The 19,051-nt window shown below is 40.1% G+C and overlaps 1 protein-coding gene across 1 annotated transcript in view; it reads right to left on the bottom strand.

Moving 5' to 3' along the window:
- Positions 1-2,199: 2,199 nt before the first annotated feature.
- LOC126013699 (multidrug and toxin extrusion protein 2-like) overlaps positions 2,200-19,051 on the bottom strand; it is a 36,030-nt gene continuing 19,178 nt past the window's right edge. The window contains exons 14-17 of the mRNA XM_049776893.1: positions 4,944-5,076; positions 4,773-4,867; positions 3,853-3,955; positions 2,200-2,423 (exon numbers count right to left, since the gene is read on the bottom strand). Of these exons, the coding sequence (XP_049632850.1) occupies positions 2,200-2,423; positions 3,853-3,955; positions 4,773-4,867; positions 4,944-5,076 (555 nt within the window). The remainder of the gene's footprint in view (positions 2,424-3,852; positions 3,956-4,772; positions 4,868-4,943; positions 5,077-19,051) is intronic.

The following is a 19,051-nucleotide window of genomic DNA, read 5'->3' as shown; positions in this document are numbered from 1 at the left end:
GAAGAGATGAAGCCCCGTGGATCCAGCTTTTCCGGTGAATTGCTGTGCAACTTCTGGCTGAAGGAATTCCACCATCATCAAACCTCTTGTTTTTAATAGATTAGGTCCACTTAGAGAATGTAATTCAGGAATGAATTTTTAAGGTTGCCTGAATTCTGTTATCTTTATCACTATATGAGATGACAAGAATTAATCATTCTAAAGCATAAACTGTGACTTTATCCAAATAGCCAATCATAAAATATTTTAGACAATTTTAAATGGGAATTGTCATTGTAGTATATTAAATTATACATTATATTAAGTAAATTGTGTTCTTTAATATATTCTCAAAATAAATACATTGTATTTGATAAAATTTGCACATTTTAGTAGTAGTTTTTTGGGGGACCTCAAATACACCTTGTAGGAGATACTTCTCTAACCATAAAATTTAATCTATAAGTCTATTTTTTGCCTTTATCAAAAGTATTTGTCAACTTCTTAATATTTTTATTATTTTGAAGTGCTGGAAGCCAAACCTACACAGCAAGTGCTCTACCTCTGAGCTCTATCACCAGCTCTCCACTTCCATTAAATCATGCTACCTAATTTAAAATCTAATTTAAAATCTCAGTTGTGTTACATGTGGACTTTTGCATTTAAGTCCCAGTACAGTGTTTTACAACTATCCTATATTATAAAACAAGTATGGCATATTCATTGGATTCTCACTTCAAAAGACTTGACCATAAAATGGCCCCACCATCACACCTGTCTACTAGAGTTTTGTAAAGCATACTCATTAGATCATGGAACCTTTTTGGTGATACCTGTTAATCTTAGAACAGGTAGGAAAACAATTATATTGCCTATATCCTGTGTCAGGTGGCTTAGTGTGGCTGCTAGAAATTCACTAAGATCTTCTTTTTTGTTTGTTTTTGGTTTTTGGGTCACACCCGGCAGTGCTCAGGGGTTACTCCTGGCTCCATGCTCAAAAATTGCCCTTGGCAGGCACAGGGACCATATGGGATGCTAGGATTTGAACCACCGTCCTTCTGCATGGAAGGCAAACGCCTTACCTCCATGCTTTCTCTCCGGCCCCAAGATCTTTTTTTTTATCATAAACAAGAATAGAGGCTTTTCCCTTCTTGTAAGCAGGAAACCTGGATTGTTGGCTGTGGACTCTGGGACTAAGAAACTAGAGGCTAGAGACATAGTACAGGTATCAAAACATATGCCCTGTATGCACCTATATCCAGTTCATGGTCCCCAGGCATTGTTGGGTGCATTTTGGAGGCCCCAAACACTGTCCATATGTCCCATTGTATCCTAGACCTTTACACTGAGCCAAGATAACAGGAGGGAGTCCATGGTCCCCCAGAGTACTGCTTATATGAGGCACAGGAGAAAGAAAATAGATAACTATATTGACTTCAGAACAGAGCATTTCCCTCTAGCCTTTTCCTTATTGGCCTTGGTTAGTGGGGTTTTTTGTTTGTTTTTTATTGTTGTTATTCTTTTAATTTAGTTAGCATGTTTATATCCCATAAAGCTGAAGAAAAAGATGGCCTGTCTGCCCCCCCCCTCGCCATGTTTTATGTTAGCCTGCAGCAAGATTCAACATTGAGCCCCAAATATTCATCAGCTCAGCATTTCAAATAAAAGTATCCTCCTAGACTGGAGCAGCATTGAATTTCATTCTAAACTTACATATTTTCCTGGTATAAGAACAGGTATTCTAGGAGGTTATGTTGAGTTTGTTATAAGTAAAAATGCTGGTAAAGTGGGTGGAGAAAAGATGAAGAGCTTGTGGCATCCACCTTATCCCAGTGGGCATCTTAGTGCCTGTTCACAAGAAAGGGGACAGATGGGGTCACAACCACTTAGAGAACTTTATAGACTTTATGAACAGACTTGGATAGAATTGGGCTTAGAAAATATCTTAATGTTTAATGTAAGAGGTTTTGCAGTTTTATTTTCAAATCTCCCAATATGCAGCTGGGGGTCATTATTGAATAATACTGGTGGTCTCCAGATTCTTCATTTTTTAGATCTTCTAAAGAATAGACCAGGAAAGAAAAGAAAAGACCATTTGACCACGATAGAATTGTCTGCACAATTCTGGACCCTTTTGTCACAGGAAGTACTGGCTGAGGATTATCTTTTGATTTGTGATCCATAGGCCACCATGGCTAACTTTGTGTCTCCGCTGCTTTGCTAGTGTCCGCTGGTCAGGACCCTAATGACAAGCCCCACTGTCAGCAAAGCTGATGCCGCCCCCAGAGCAGCCCCTCGGCGGAGAGCCAGCTGTTTCACTGACAGTTTGCTGCTGGCAGGAACTGAGAAGGCACAGGCTGCTTCCGGAGTCCTGAAGGGGTCTAGATGGCACTCGGTCCTTGAGTACGTTGTCAGGATAATCCCAGGGTAGCTACCTGTAGCCACTATAGAAGCAAACAAGCAAATTCAGCAGTACCAGGGCCGAAGCAGCCCTGTTGATGGGATGGGATGGGAAGCCCGGTTGAGAATCTAACTTTATTTTTCATTGTCTGACACAACGCCATCCAATAGAAACTGCCAATTTTAGAGGAAAGCACCTCTCATACATCATAGGATACAGAGGCTATTCTTTGGAAAATGTCTTTTTGTTGCTTTTTTACTTGTTTTTGGACCACTCCTGGCATTACTAGGGTAGAAATGAGAAGCAACTCTCAGTCTTTCAGGATTAAGATCACAGGGCAGTGATCTCACAAGGGGTCAAGGTGGCTCTAGGGATAGAACCCGGGGTTCTCACATGCAAAGCATGAGCCCAATGCTCCTGGTAAGCATCTTAAACCCAGTCTGATGTTCAGATAGAATTTATTACAATCAGATGAGTTGGGATCCTGTCTCAGCCTGTCTTTATGTGATTATAGTATTTACAATGTAAGATCCAAGTTTTTGTCAGCTCACTGACTTTTGCTTCCCTCAAGGCATAGGTCAGATGGTTTCAGCCCTACTTCGTGTGTGTGTGTGTGTGTGTGTGTGTGTGTGTGTGTGTGTGTGTGTTTATTTGGTAATGCTTTTTATTATTTTTATGTGTGTGGGGAAACACAACTGGCGACACGGGTTACTCTTGGCTGTGCACTCAGAAATCGCTCCTGGCAGGATTGAGAGATCATATGGGATGCCAGGGATTGATTGAATCTGGGTCAGTTCTGGGTTGGCCAATTGCAAGGAAAATGCCCTACCACTGTGCTATCACTCTAGCCCCCATCCTGCTACCTGTGTTATACTCAGAGCCACACTTTTATACCACAGATACAGGGGAACCCATCCGATGAGCTGAGTATGCTTTTATTCGGCCATACCCACCCCAATTGCCTGACAACTGTAGGCCAAGATGTGTCTCCCTAGGATAGAGCTCAGCAGTGAGAATACTCTGGAATATAAGGGATTCTTGCTTGGGTCATGTCTTTTGCAGTTCCAGATTGGAGGAGGGATGCTGGGGAAGTAAATAAGCACTGAGCCTCATTTCCTCATCTAAGACTAGGAAGCCGTGGCCCTAGAAAATAGTACAGTGGCTAGGGCCTTGCATGCAGCCAATCTAGATTTGATATCCAGCTTGATGTTCCCCAAGTCTTCAGAAAAAAATCCTGAATTTAGAGCCAGGAGATACCTCCTGAGCAATGCCAGGTGTGGCCCCAAAACAAAAACAAAAATGTATATGATGCAGTTCTGCCTCATAAGCTGAAGTGTCTCAAATCAGTATTTGCCAGTATACTAAAATCTTTTCTGCCCTTCTTGACAGAGGTCATCTGGGTATGATTTCTCAGTCACCTAAGCCCGAGAGCCTGATCTCTATATTCAGAAAAAAGACTCTGATAGCATTACCTGAGGACACAACCACCTTCTCAGGCCCGGGTCTGTGGACTGTGCTTGCCAAGTTCCCAGAGCTCTCTGTGTTCTGCTGTGGCAGCCCTGCGCGTCTTTGAGCCTATAGTAGAGAACTTGCTGAGTTAGACTGTTGGTGCTCCCAGTCTCTGTGGGCCCATCTGCCCAGCCTTTGAAGCACTCTGTAAGCAATGGTCCTCAAACTACGGCCCACGGGCCACATATTGTATTTATTCCCATTTTGTTTCTTCACTTCTAAATAAGATATATGCAGAGTGCATAGAAATTTGTCATAATTTTTGTTTTTACTATAATCTGGCCCTCCAACAGTCTGAAGGACAGTGAACTGGCCCCCTGTTTAAAAAGTTTGAGGACCCACTGTAAAGCATATTTGTATTTGGGGGAAAATGCCAAAGTGGTGGCAGTTTAAATGCCATGACGAGGTAATCCATGCTCCCTGCTAGAACACAACACAACACACACACACAAACACACATACACACACATATAAATGATCTTTCCAGCTGGGCTGTGTCCCTCCAGTGTATGAGAAGCAAGTGCCTGTGTTGAAAGTTGGAAGTTTGTATCAAACAGTGGACAATGTGATTTCACTTCCTCTGCTATAGTGCAAATCATGATACACTACACTCATATAACTTTGAACTCTTGAATTGTTGGTTTCTGTATGGTTTTCAGTAGCTGGGGCTGTCTAAGGAAGGTTTGGAATTTGTGCTTCTTAACAGAGAAAGGATTGTTCATGCTGATAGTGTCAGGGGTAGAGTTATAGGAGCAGATGTTGGAGCTGAGGTGCTCTCCTGTGACTCCCCTGAATCTTTAGATTGTACTGAGCTCATTGCTGAGACTTCTGTGTCATTTGGGTTTTTCTGGCTGAGCTGCTCCCCTGTTGGGAATTTACTCACCTCCTCTGCTGAGAGCTTCCAGTTCAAACGTGCAATATAAACAACAAAGGCAGCAACTCCCAGGATACCAGAGACCAGCAAGCCCAACCAGAGGCCTATGGGAGATACATGAGAGTGGGGAGAGTGTTTGGAGCTCATTGACCTCACCCAATTTTCCCTCACAGCACATACCCATAATTCTTATTCTGACAACAAAGGCCAGCACGATGCCCAATGGGAGGGCAATGACGTAATACATGATTGTGTTCACGATGGCTCCAAAAGCTTGCTTCCCTGTGCCTCTCAGAACTCCACCGAAGACACACTGGATCAGAAAAGGAGGGAGAAAAAGCAATGGTGAGATAGATGGCAGGACATACTGTACCAGTATGCAGTTCATACTCCCAATAAGTTCTCCCAACACTGCAGTGGGTCACACAGGCCAGGTCACATGCCCAGAGTTAACACAAAGATAGCTGTGTTCTGAACACAAGTCCAGTAGCCAATCTCTTCCTGATACCACTGATGCCAGTTTTCTCATTAGAAAGTAGAGGTGGGGGGCCGGGCGGTGGCCCTGGAGGTAAGGTGCCTGCCTTGCCTGCGCTAGCCTAGGACGGACCACGGTTCGATCCCCCGGCGTCCCATATGGTCCCCCAAGCCAGGAGCGACTTCTGAGCGCATAGCCAGGAGTAACCCCTGAGCGTCACCGGGTGTGGCCCAAAAACCAAAAAAAAAAAAAAGAAAGTAGAGGTGGAATCAGGGTGCCTTAGCGATAGTACAATGGACAAGGTGCTTGCCCTGTATAGCTGACTCAAGTTTGATCTCCAGCATCCTACCTGGAATGATCCCTGAGCACAGAGCAAGGAAAAAAGCTCTGAGCACCACTGGATGTGACCTACAAACAAACAAAAAGAGAAAGTAGAGGTGTCCCACCAGCTGCTGGTCTGGGAGATAGAGTCATAGAAGATGAATATGCTGGTTTCCTGTTGCTGCTATAGCTAATCACAGCACACGGCATAGTTTAAAAGAAGACATTTTTATTAGTTTATGGTTCCAGATGGTCCAATTGGTCTCATTGCACTAAAATTGGGCCGATTCTACCTAAAGAGCAGGGCAGAAATGTTTTGTGCTTTATCCAGCTTCTCGAGGCTGCTTCATTCCTTGGTTGTGGTCCCTGGTAGCAGTGGCATCATTTTGACTTTATCTTCTGCTGTCATATTTCTGGTTATCTGCCTACCTCTTTCTTTTCTGGGTAATACAGGTTATTCTCCATTATTTTAAGAATACCTTAAACATTCTTAAAGTCCCCTTTTGTCACAAAACAGTCACAGCTCTGGCTCAGGAAGCAAATATCACAGGGGTGGAGGACCACTATTTGCCTACCATTGCTGGTTCTGAGACCAGAGTGATAATATAGTACCCTCAAGCACCCCATTTATTTCCCCAGTGCCCAGCAGTAGTGACCCCTAAAGACAGAGCCAGGAGTAAGCATTGAGCATTGCTGGGTGTGACCCTAAATACACTGAAATAAACATTCCTTCACAATGTTTCAATAAATGTTTGAAAATTATGGGCCCGGAGAGATAGCACAGCGGTGTTTGCCTTGCAAGCAGCTGATCCAGGACCAAAGGTGGTTGGTTCGAATCCCGGTGTCCCATATGGTCCCCCGTGCCTGCCAGGAGCTATTTCTGAGCAGACAGCCAGGAGTAACCCCTGAGCACCGCCGGGTGTGACCCAAAGTTCTATTAGTGGTGGATAAATGGACTCAACATTCACCATTGATGGTAATGTCTACTGGTCCAGCCTTTCTGGAAAACAATACTGACCTTCCTGATTATAGACTCTCAAAAAAAAAACCTTGCATTTATTACCCCAACGGCCCCAAAACAATGCAGAAAAGATATCTGTATTCCTATATTCATTGCAGCACTATTCAAAATAGCCAACCCAAATGTCCAAGATCAGGTGATTGTATAAAGAAACTGGTATGTATGAATAGTACTCATCTCTAAGAAAAAATAAAATTTGCTGCTATGTGGATGGAGCTGGAGAGCAGCATGCTGAATAAAGCTGACTCAGAAAGAAAGGGACAGACAAAAACTGCAAAGTCTGAGAACTTTTTTTCAGGAGGAAGCTCATTATGGGATGGGGAGGGTAGGTGCGGATCCCTAGAACAATGGGGGAAGGAAGTGAACACACGGGTGGAAGGGTGGTGTTGGGATAGTTGATGTAAGAAATCCTGCTAACAGTTTATAAACCTCAATGGTCCAAAATAAAGAAAAAATAAAATGTTTTAAACAAACAAAAGTAATAAACAACTCTTGCCCCTTTCATCAGTGGAATTATGCCCACAAGAACTGCTCTGAAAAAATGCTAACTCTGCTTTATTTCTCTAGTCACAGCCTCCCAACTTGATTTTTTAATTTAAAGACTAAAGAACTCTTAAGGTGCAAGACACAGTACGTTTCTATGCCTGGTTAGTGCTATCAAGGTACAAGTATTAGCTTATTTCTCAATTAGGTATTTTGTGTTTTGCTTTTATTTGAGCAGTGCACTGAATATGTGCCTCTTGAACTTAAAAATGTCAACCATGTGACATAGGAGTTGATGTTTATTGATTTTTAAAAAGTTAGGATTAAAATAAATAATTACTAAATGTAAAGAAAAGGAGTATAAAGGAATATCATGCTAAAATTAAAGTAAAATTCCTATTAAGATAAATTACTGTAATTCAGCAGTAAAAGTAAATAGATTTATTTTAAATAGTAAATAGCAAATCAGTAAATAAATTTAAATATTTTTAATTTTATTAAATATTATAAATACTCTCAGAAAGTCTAAGAGATAAAAAGTCTTTCTAATTCTTTCCAAGATGCAATGGTACTAAAAACAGATAAATATGTCACACGTAAAAGATAAAAATTACATATGTTTGGGGACAGAGCAGTAATATAGCAGCTAGGGAACTTGCCTTATACACAGTCAACCTAGGTTAAATTCCTGGCACCACATACAGTCCTGCGTCCTGTAAGGAGTTACCCCAGAGCACAGAGCTATGCACACTTCCAGGTGTTTCTCCCCCACCCCCAATTTAACAAAATCTATCATAAACATAAATGTAAAATATTTAGCAAAATTTTATTCAGTAATTTATAGAAAAAATATATCATGATGAAGAGAGTTTTGTCCCAGGAACGTCAGTTAAAACATTTAAAAATCAGTTAACATTGGGACCAAAAAGACAGGGTAGGGTTAAAGCAGCAGCTGCTGGTGCTAGTTTGAATCCCTGGTGGCTCAGATGTTCACTCAAGCACTGCCAGGAGTGATCCCTGAGCACCACCAGGTGTTACCAAAGAAATAAAAAAAAAAGGTTTTTATCAATTTATGTAATTATACCGCATGAGTAGAACAAAAGGTAAAATACATGATTATTACCAAAAGCACTCACGCCACTTAGAACACATTTCTGAAAATATTGGAGCAAAGGAGGAGTGAAAAAGCACTTGGAAGAGGCAGAAGTTACAGTATAATGGTAAGGCATTTTGACTTTCATGTGGCAGGCCTAGTTTCAGTCCTAGACATCCGGTATGATCCCCCAGACAATGCCAGGTGTGACCCCAAAACAACAGCAGCAATAACAACAAAAGGGTGGGAAGGCTCTTCAACTTGCAAAGGCATTTGTAACAATCTTACAGAGAATATTTAATACTGACACTGGATACTTTCCCGCTGACTAGGAACAATGCACCAATGTAGTCTACTAAACTTTGATATTGGAAGTTCTAGCCAGATTGGAAAGGAAGAAATAAAGTTGTATTTTGGTTTTCTTTGGGGCCACATCCAGTAGTGTTCAGGGGTTATGACTGGCTCTACACTTAGGGATTATTACTGAAAAGTTCCAGGAACCATAGAGGATGCTGGGGATTGAACCTGGGTCAGCCATGTACCAGATAAACACCTTACTGGTTTTACTCTGGCCCTAGAAAAAAATTTTTATTTCAATGATATAATGAACCTAAGAATACAATGTCTTAGAGAATCCACACACTTGCTAGAACAAGCTTACTAAGTTACAAAATATAAAAATCAATTATATTCTTATGCAAGCAATGAACAAACTAAATGAAATTAAGAAAACCATTTTACTTATGGATTGGGATGATTAGTATCATTAAAATGGCAATACTCCCCAAAGCATTATACAGATTTAATGCAATCCATCTAAGGTTGCCCATGACATTCTTCAAAAAAGTAGATCAAACATCCTGAAATTTATTTGGAACAATAAATATTCAAGAATAGCTAAAGCAACCCGTAGTGGGGGGTGGGGGTGGAAGGCATCACTTTCTCCAACTTTAAATTATACTACAAAGCAATAATCATTAAAATAGTGTGGTACTGGAATAAAGACAGACCTTCAGATCAATGGAATAGACTTAAGTATTTAGAGAATGACCCCCAGACATACAATCAATTAATCTTTAATAAAGGGGCAAGAAATGCAAAATGAAGCAAGGAAAGCCTCTTCATCAAGTGGTGCTGGGACAACTGGTTGGCCACATGCAAAAAAAGCAAACTCAGACATCCAGTGCTTCTCAATTATTTTCTGTCATGCCCCCCTAGAAGAAGAAAATATATTTTGCGCCCCCTGCGCAACTGTAAATAGTATCCTTATTAAGAAAAAAACTTTAACCTGCAAAACAAAAATATATAAAATAATTTGAGCTGATTTTTTTAATCAGAGGTTATGTCTGGATTAATGGCTACAATGAGCATGTTTTGCAACGCATAGCTTTTCGAAGCGGGGTTTGAAGCAGGACACAACTCTCAGCTCCAGAGACATACAGAGACATAAACACGGGGCTTAGCTTGTTATGACAGTGTTTGCTGAGGTCAAACGTGCCCCCATTTATGAAGCCTCATGCCCCCCTGGGGGGCACACCCCACTATTTGAGAAACACTGATGTAACCCTATGCACAAAGGTCAAATCCAAATGGATTAAAGACTCTGATAATAGACCCAGAACCATAAGCTATATATAACAGGTGTGTATATATATATATATATATATATATATATATATATATATATATATATATATATAATAGGTAAACCACTCCATGACATTGAGATTAAAGGTATCTTTAAGGCAGAAATACCATTGTCCAAACAAGTGTAAGCAGAGATAAACAAATGGGATTACATCAAACTGAGAAGTGTTTCTTCAAAAGAAACAGTGAGGAGGGCATAAAGGTCACCCATGGAATGGGAGAAACTATTCACCCAATACCCATCAGTTAAGGGGCTAATATCTAAGATATACAAGATACTGACAGAACTTAACAAGAAAAAAATCTAACCCCATCAGAAAATGGGGAGAAGAAATGAATAGACATGTCCTCAGAGAAGAAATATAGATTTAAAAGGCACATGAAAAAATACTCCATGTACTATCAGATAATTATCAGAGATATCTCACACCACAGAAACTGGCACACATCACAAAAACAAGAACAACTAACTACTGAAGGCATGGATGAGGGGAGAAAGGAACTCTCATTCACTGTTGATGGGGATGTCATCTAGTCGAGCTTTTCTGGAAAACAATATGGATATTCCTTAAAAGACTAGACATTGAGCTCCCATGTGATCCAGCAATACCACTACTAGGAATATATTCTAGGACCTCAAAAATACAATAATGCCCTCTGGACTTCTCCATGTTCATAGCAGCACTATTTATAATAGCCAAAATCTGGAAACAATCCAGATGCCCAACCACAAGTCAGTGTCTAAAGAAACTGTGGTACATTTACACATGAATACTATACAACTGTTAGAATTTGTCTTTACATGGATGATATGGAGACTATTACGCTGAGTGAAATAAGTCAGAGGAAGAGATATAAACACAAAATAATCGCACTTATCTATGAGAATCTAAGAAAAGTAAATAGTAATAATACCCAGAGACAATAGAGATGAGGGCTGGAATGAACAGCCCGTGATATGAAGCTTATCACAAAGAGTGGTAAATTCAGTTAGAAAAATAACTACACTAACAGTATCATGACAGTGATAGAGAAATAGAATGCCTGTCTCAAAGATAGGCAGGGAGTAGGGGGTTTTGGGGGATATTAGTGGCAGGAAAGTTGCACTGGTGAAGGGGGTTGTGCATTTTATGGCTGAAAACCAACTACAAACATGTTTGTAACCATGGTGTTTAAATAAAGAAATTATTATTTTAAAAAAAGGAAACTTTTATTGGCAATAGTACAAAAAGTACTCAATATTTCAGGATACATTTAACAAAAGAGGCATAGGATTTGTCTGTTAGACTACAAAATGATACCATAACAAAGTTCTATATAGTCAAGCCAATAAGTCCATGCTTTGGAGGCATCAATGCTAAGCAATTTCTTTTTTTTATAATTATCTTTTTTTTTAATAATTTTTATTTTGATCATAGTGGCTTACATATTATTGACAATAATATTTTAGGTACATATTTACATAAAATCAGGGGGTATTCCCATCACCAAATTGTCCTCCCTACACCTCCGTTTTTGTCCTACCTCCCATTTCCTCTTCCCTCACCCCAGGCCGGCTAGAATATGTGGTCCCCTCTGTATCTAACCTACTACTTAGTAGTCTTGCACCTGTTTGGTCTTGATGCCTCCCTTATTTCCCTCTCTAACTGGAGGCAGGACTAGCTAGTTCAAGTTGCGTGGTTTTGCCTGAAAAAGAGAAAAGAAATAAACTGGGGTAAGAGTCTAATACCCCGAAAATGGGCAGAATCCTTCTAGAGGTTCTCATAATCAATTTGGGAGATGAAGGAGAAAAAGAAAGTGAAACACTCCACCAGTACCAAAAGAAGTGTCAAATATCCAGTGAGGGCTCCAGCTATATCGATAAGCACCACAAAAAAACAGACTAAAAAAAAAAAAACAAAACAAAACAAACAAAAACAAACAAAAAATTATCTTTATTTAAACACCGTGATTACAAATATGATTATAGTTGTATGATTACAGTCATGTAAAGAACACCCCCCTTCACCAGTGCAACATTCCCACCACCAATTTCCCAGATCTCCCTCTTCCCCACCCCCCACACCTGTACTCGAGACAGGCTTTCTACTTCCCTCATTCATTCACATTGTTATGATAGTTTTCAGTGTAGTCATCTCTCCAACTGCACTCATCACTCTATGTGATGAGCTTCATGTCATGAGCTGCATCTACCAGCCCTCATCTCTCTTGTCTCTGAGATACTGTTAAAAATGTCTTTCATTTTTCTTAAAACCCATATATGAGTGAAACCATTCTGTGTCTTTCTCTCTCCCTCTGACTTACTTCACTCAGCATAATAGATTCCATGTACATCCATGTATAGGAAAATTTCATGACTTCATCTCTCCTGACGACTGCATAGTATTCCATTGTGTATATGTACCACAGTTTCTTTAGCCACTCATCTGTTGAAGGGCATCTTGGTTGTTTCCAGAGTCTGGCTATTGTAAATAGTGCTGCAATGAATATAGGTGTAAAGAAGGGATTTTTGTATTGTATTTTTGTGTTCCTTGGGTATATTCCTAGGAGTGGTATAGCTGGATCATATGGAAGCTCAATTTCCAGTTTGTAAAGGAATCTCCATATGGCTTTCCATAAAGGTTGTACTAGATAGCATTCCCACCAGCAGTGAAAAAGAGTTCCTTTTATTATCCTCCATTGAGGATAATATTTGCCACTGGCTTGTGGTAGATGGCCTTAACTATATTGAGAAAGGTTTCTTTTATTCCTATCTTGCTGAGAGTTTTCATCAAGAAGGGGTGCTGAACCTTATCAAGTGCTTTTTCTGCATCTATTGATATGACCATGTGATTTTTATTTTTCTTGTTGTTGATGTTGTGTATTATGTTGATAGATTTACGGATGTTAAACCATTCTTGCATTCCTGGGATGAAACCTACTTGATCAAAGTGAATGATCTTTTTGATGAGGCACTGGATCCTGTTCGCCAGGATTTTGTTGAGGATCTTTGTATCTGTGTTCATCAGGAATATTGGTCTGTAATTTTCTTTTCTGGCAGCATCTCTATCTGGTTTTGGTATTAAGGTGATGTTGGCTTCATAAAAGCTATTTGGAAGTGTTCCTGTTTTTTCAATTTCATAAAAGAGCCTGACCAGAATTGGTAGTAGTTCCTCGTGAAAGGTTTGAAAGAATTCATTCGTGAATCCATCAGGGCCTGGGCTTTTGTTTTTGGGCAAATTTTTTATTACGGTTTTAATTTTCTCAATAGTGATGGGGGTGTTTAGATATGCTACATCTTCTTTATTCAACCATGGAAGGTTATATGAGTTCAGAAATTTATCCATTTCATTTAGGTTCTCATATTTAGTGGCATAGAGTTTCTCAAAGTATTCTCTGAATACCCTCTGAATCTCTGCAGTATCTGTAGTGATCTCCCCCTTTTCATTTCTAATACATGTTATCAAGTTTCTCTCTCTCTTTTGCTTTGTGAGTTTTGCCAATGGTCTATCAATCTTGTTTATTTTTTCAAAGAACCAACTTCTGCTTTCGTTGATCTTTTGGTTTGTTTGTTTTTTGTTTTTTTTTTTTTGGGTTTCCATTTCATTGACTTCTGCTCTCAGCTTTGTTATTTCCTTCTGTCTTCCTATTTTTAGTTTCTTTTGTTGATCTTTTTCTAATTCTATAATTGAATTATTATATAATTGCGTCATTATTATATTATATATAATTATATTATATATTATATTATATATATTATATATATAATATAATATATAATATAATTATATTATATAATTGCGTCATTAAGCTATTCATGTATGCTCCTTCGTCCTTCCTGATGTGTGCTTGCAAAGCTATAAATTTTCCTCTCAGTGCCGCTTTTGCTGTATCCTATAGGTTCTGATAGTTTGTGTTTTCATTGTCGTTTGTTTCCAGGAAATTTTTTATTTCTTCTTTGATTTCATCTCGGACCCACTGGTTGTTCAGTAGTAGACTGTTTAATTTCCAGGTGTTAAATTTTTTCTTCTGTGCCCCTTTGTAGTTCACATCTAACTTCAGAGCCTTGTGGTCAGCAAAGGTAGCCTGCAAAATTTCTATCTTCTTGATTTTATGGAGGTATGTTTTGTGTGCCAGCATATGGTCTATCCTGGAGAATGACCCGTGTATGTTGGAAAAGAATGTGTATCCAGGTTTCTGAAGATGGAGTGTCCTATATATATCTACTAGGCCTCTTTCTTCCATTTCTCTTTTCAAGTCTAGTATATTTTTGTTGGGTTTCAATTTGGTTGACTATCAAGTGTTGACAAGCCTGTGTTGAGGTCTCCCACAATTATTGTGTTATTATTGATATCCTTTTTCAGATTTGTCAACAATTGTATTAAATACTTTGCTTGTCCCTCATTGGGTGCGTATATGTTTAGGAGAGTGATTTCTTCCTGCTGTACATATCCCTTAATTAGTACATAATATCCATCTTTGTCCCTTACAACTTTTCTGAGTATAAAGTTTGTGTCATCTGATATTAGTATGGCCACCCCTACTTTTTTAAGGGTGTTGTTTGCTTGAATGATTTTCCTCCAGCCTTTGATTTTGAGTCTATGTTTATTCTGACTATTCAGGTCTGTTTCTTTTAGGCAGCAGAAGATTGGCTTCAGTTTTTGATCCATTTCACCACTCTGTGCCTCTTTACGGGTGCATTTAGTCCAATAACATTGAGAGAAATAATTGTCATGGGATTTATTGCCATCTTTGTGTAGAAGTTTGGTGTATTTTTTGTTCTGTCTTGTCTTTAGAATAGATCTTTCAGTTTTTCTTTTAAGGCTGGTTTTGAGTCTGTAAAGTTTTTGAGCTGTTGTTTATCTGTGAAGCCATGTATACTTCCTTAAAACCTGAAAGTGAGTTTTGCTGGGTGCAATATTCTTGGCAAAGCATTTATTTCATTGAGTTTTGTCACTATATTCCACCACTGCCTTCTGGCCTTGAGATTTCTGGTGACAGGTCTGCTAAAATTTCAAGGATGCTCCCTGGAATGTAATTTCCCTTTTTGATCTTGCTGCTTGCAGTATTCTATCACTATCTGTGAAATTCATCACTGTGACTAGGATGTGTCTTGGGGTGTTTCTCCTGGGGTCTTTTTTAGCTGGTACTCTTTGGGCATGCAGGATTTGGTCACATGTTTTTTTTTGGGGGGGGCCACACCCAGCAGTGCTCAGGGGTTACTCCTGGCTGTCTGCTCAGAAATACTCCTGGCAGGCACTCACGGGGGACCATATGGGACACCGGGATTCGAACCAACCACCTTTGGTCCTGGATCGGCTGCTTGCAAGGCAAACGCCGCTGTGCTATCTCTCCGGGCCCATCACATGTTTTCTTTAGTTCTGGTAGTTTCTCTGTGATGATGTTCTTGACTGTTGATTCTTCCTGGAGGTTTTCTCCTTGGGTCTCTGGAACTCCAATGATTCTAAAGTTGTTTCTGTTGAGCTTATCAAAGACTTCTATTTTCATCTGCTCATATTCTTTGAGTAATTTTTCCATTGTCTGATCATTTGATTTAAGGCTTTTTTTCCAATCTCTTCTGCTGTGTAAAGTTGTTATGCATCTCGTCTTCTAAAGCACTAATTCTATCCTCAGTTGCTTTTAACCTGCTGGAAAGCTCATCCATTATGTTCTTCAATTCATCTACTGAGTTTTTCAGACTTGTTATTTGACCTGATATTTCAGTTTGGAGTTTTCTGATTTCTTTCTTCATATTCTCTTGATTTTTATTAGTGCTCTGAGCTATACTTTCTTTGAGTTCTGTGAGCATCCTCCATATTTCTTCTCTAAACTCCAATTCTGAAAGACTGCTTAGGTGGTTGGCCATTGTTGGGTCATCAGAGTTTCCATCTTCATTCTCTATGGCTGATGTTGGTCTGCGTAGTTTTCCCATTGTCATGCTTATGCTGTGGGTTTTTCTACGTGTTGTGGTGGTATTCATTGGCTAGGTGGAGTGCGCGCTCCTCTGCTTCGACCCCAGCAACTCCAGCCCGGAAAGACTCACCTCAGCCGAGGCAAGCCATCAGGGGATGAATGCCAGAGAAGATCAAAGTTCCCAGGTTGAAGCAAGCTGGGGGAAGCCCCAAAATGTCTGCGAAGCTTAAGGGGCCCAGCAGAGTCTGTCTTATCCACAACTCCGCCTAGAAAGACACACCTCAGCCAAGGCAAGCCCTCAGGGGATGAATGCCAGAGAAGATCAAAGTTCCCAGGTTGAAGCAAGCTGGGGAAGCCCCAAAATGTCTGCCGAACCTAAGGGGCCCAGCAGTCAGCTTTATCCACAACTTCAGCCCAGAAAGACTCACCTCAGCCGAGGCAAGCCGTCAGGGGATGAATGCCAGAGAAGATCAAAGTTCCCAGGTTGAAGCAAGCTGGGGGAAGCCCCAAAATGTCTGCCGAGCTTAAGGGGCCCAGCAGAGTCTCGCTAAGCAGTTTCTAATAAAACTAAAGCAACAATACAGTGGGTAGGATGCTTGTCTTGCATATGGTCAACCAGAGATCTATCCTCTGCACTCTGTATAGCATCCTGAACCTACCAGTAGTGATTCCTGGATACAAAGTCAAGAAGAGTAAGCCCTGAGCACTGGTTATATCCAAAATCAAAAGCTGAGCAGTATTACCATACTATCCAACATGCTTCCAACTCTTTGCATAGAGTTGAAAACTTTGTCCACCCTAAAATATTCTAATAATGTTTATAGAGAACTGGATAGTTCAAAAAGCTAAGTGCATGCATGATTTTAATGAGGAGGGGATAGGATTGTCTCCTAGGCACTACTAGGAACAACCTCTCAGCTAAGTTTCACAAGGAACCTCTAAGCACCACCAGGTGTGGCCTAACAAATTGAAAAAATAAAAGTTTACAGAAAAAAAATTTTATAATGGTTAAAATTTGGCAGCAACCAAGATGTCCTTTAGTAGGTAAATGAGTAAACTGTGGTCATCCAGACAATGAAAAATGAGCATAAAAAATAAATGTCAAAACATGAAAAGAGAATGAAGAATCATAAGTGCATATTGCTCAGTGGAAGACATGAATTTGAAAAAATCATGTAAAATGTGATCTAAGATAAAGAAAGCAAAACTGGGTACAATAAAATGGTCTTGTGTGTCTTGGGGGCAAGGTATTCCAGAATGGAAGAAATCATAGGCGAATACTTTATGGCAGTTAAATTATTCCTGTGATGATATGATTATGGATAGACATTATTTTACTGTTCTTAAACCTCTTGAATATACAACACAAAGAGTACATCCATTGTAAATTGGAGCTCAGTTAATCTGAACTCAAGATCTATGCTTGTTTATCTGTTTAACAAACATACACATTAATCTAAGATATGAATAACGGGAAAAACAAGAGGAGGGGACTATTTTTCTGCTTAAATTTTCTATAAATCTAAAATTTCTGCTGGGGAGATGCTCAGGAGGTTGGAATACATGTATCACATTCAAGAGCCCTGGAGTACTCTAGCAACACATGTTCTCTCAAGCACCCATGCACAGAGCTAGGAATAGTTCCTAAGTACTACCAGGTGTGGCCTCACTTACACACACACACACACACACACACACACACATCTAATGATGGAAAAGAATACTAAGATCATGCTGGGTGCCCCCAAAGAACACAATAATTTATGTGACCCCACAGAGTGCATGAGTGTAACCAATAAATGTCACAGTGGAACTAAACTTGAATATAGATAATAACTTTGCAGCCCTGCGGAGAGAGGTGGTGCTCAACATAAGTGGAGGTACAGAAGAATGGGGTGGGGGAGAGGAAGAAGCAATAGGCCCCAAATTTATACCCAACCTTTTATTTGTTCTGGGTTGTTTTTGTTTGTTTGTTTGTTTTGGCATTTTGGGGGTACACACCTAGTAGTGCTCAGGACTGAGTACTGACTCTTAACTCACTGACTACTCTTAGAGTACTCAGGGGCCATATGGGGTGTCAGGAATTAAATACTATTGGCCATATGCAAGGCAAGAGTTCTATCCACTATACTATCACTCTGGCCCCTACCAATACTATACCCCAAACTTTTTTTTTTTTTTTTTTTTTTGGTTTTTGGTTTTTGGGTCACACCGGGCAGCGCTCAGGGTTACTCCTGGCTCTATGCTCAGAAATTGCCCCTGGCAGGCACAGAGGACCATATGGAATGCCGGGATTCGAACCACAGTCCTTCTTCATGAAAGGCAAACACCTTACCTCCATGCTATCTCTCCGGCCCCCATACCCCAACCTTTTAAATCACCTCACATCTCCTGATTGGAGACTAGATTTTGATTGTGATTCCAGACAGGGAAGCAACCTTCAGTCAATCTACTTCAAGGTGGAGCAGTGGTGAATAGACCACTCCAGATGAACACAAAATCCCCATGGTTGAGGGTAAATTGTGATTCTAGAATCAGAGAGGAGATGTTTTCCAAAGACTATAAAAGACTAATTCTAATGTTCATGGAAGCTTAAAAACTTAAGGCCACAGTGAAGCCTCAGGAACTGAACACTAGGGACCAGCACTGATCAGTATTAAACATGCCCAGCAACTGTCAGGAGTCCCATATTCTGTGTGGAGTTGGTGATCATGGCCACCTAGGACTGCACAAAATCAGACCCTCTCCCTTAACCCTCACTGTGCACCGGAGTCTTATACAATGAACATGAGGATCATTTGCTTTGGATTTAAGTGGGTTTACAGACTCAGAAATTCAGAGGTAAACTCATGAGATAAATAGCCAATTAGAACCTGACCACCACATAAAAGTACAATGGAGGGGGGGGCGGAGAGATAGGGTGGAGGTAAGGTGTTTGCCTTTCATGCACAAGGTCATTGGTTTGAATCCTGGCATCTCATATGGTCCCCCAAGCCTGCCAGGAGCAATTTCTGAGTGTGGAGCCAGGAGTAACCCCTGAGCGCTGCCAAGTGTGACCCAAAAATCAAAAACAAACAAACAAACAAAAAAAAAACAAAACAAAAAGTACAATGGAGGAAAATAAAAGGTTAAAAAAACTGAAGACATTTCACACAGAATTCATATAAAATATGGCAATAAATTTCTTCATATCAGTGATTTTAGTATGTATTACCAATCAAAAGGCAGAGTGGCCAGATAAATCAGAAAACTGAACCCAATCAAGGCCGGAGAGATAGCATGGACGTAAGGTGTTTGCCTTGCATGCAGAAGGATGGTAGTTTGAATCCCAGCATTCCATATGGTCCCCCTTGCCT

This window comes from Suncus etruscus, chromosome 7, assembly GCF_024139225.1.
Source record: "Suncus etruscus isolate mSunEtr1 chromosome 7, mSunEtr1.pri.cur, whole genome shotgun sequence".
Taxonomy (NCBI): domain Eukaryota; kingdom Metazoa; phylum Chordata; class Mammalia; order Eulipotyphla; family Soricidae; genus Suncus; species Suncus etruscus.
The sequence above is the reverse complement of the archived record's forward strand: the minus strand, read 5'-3'. Positions and strand labels throughout refer to the sequence as shown.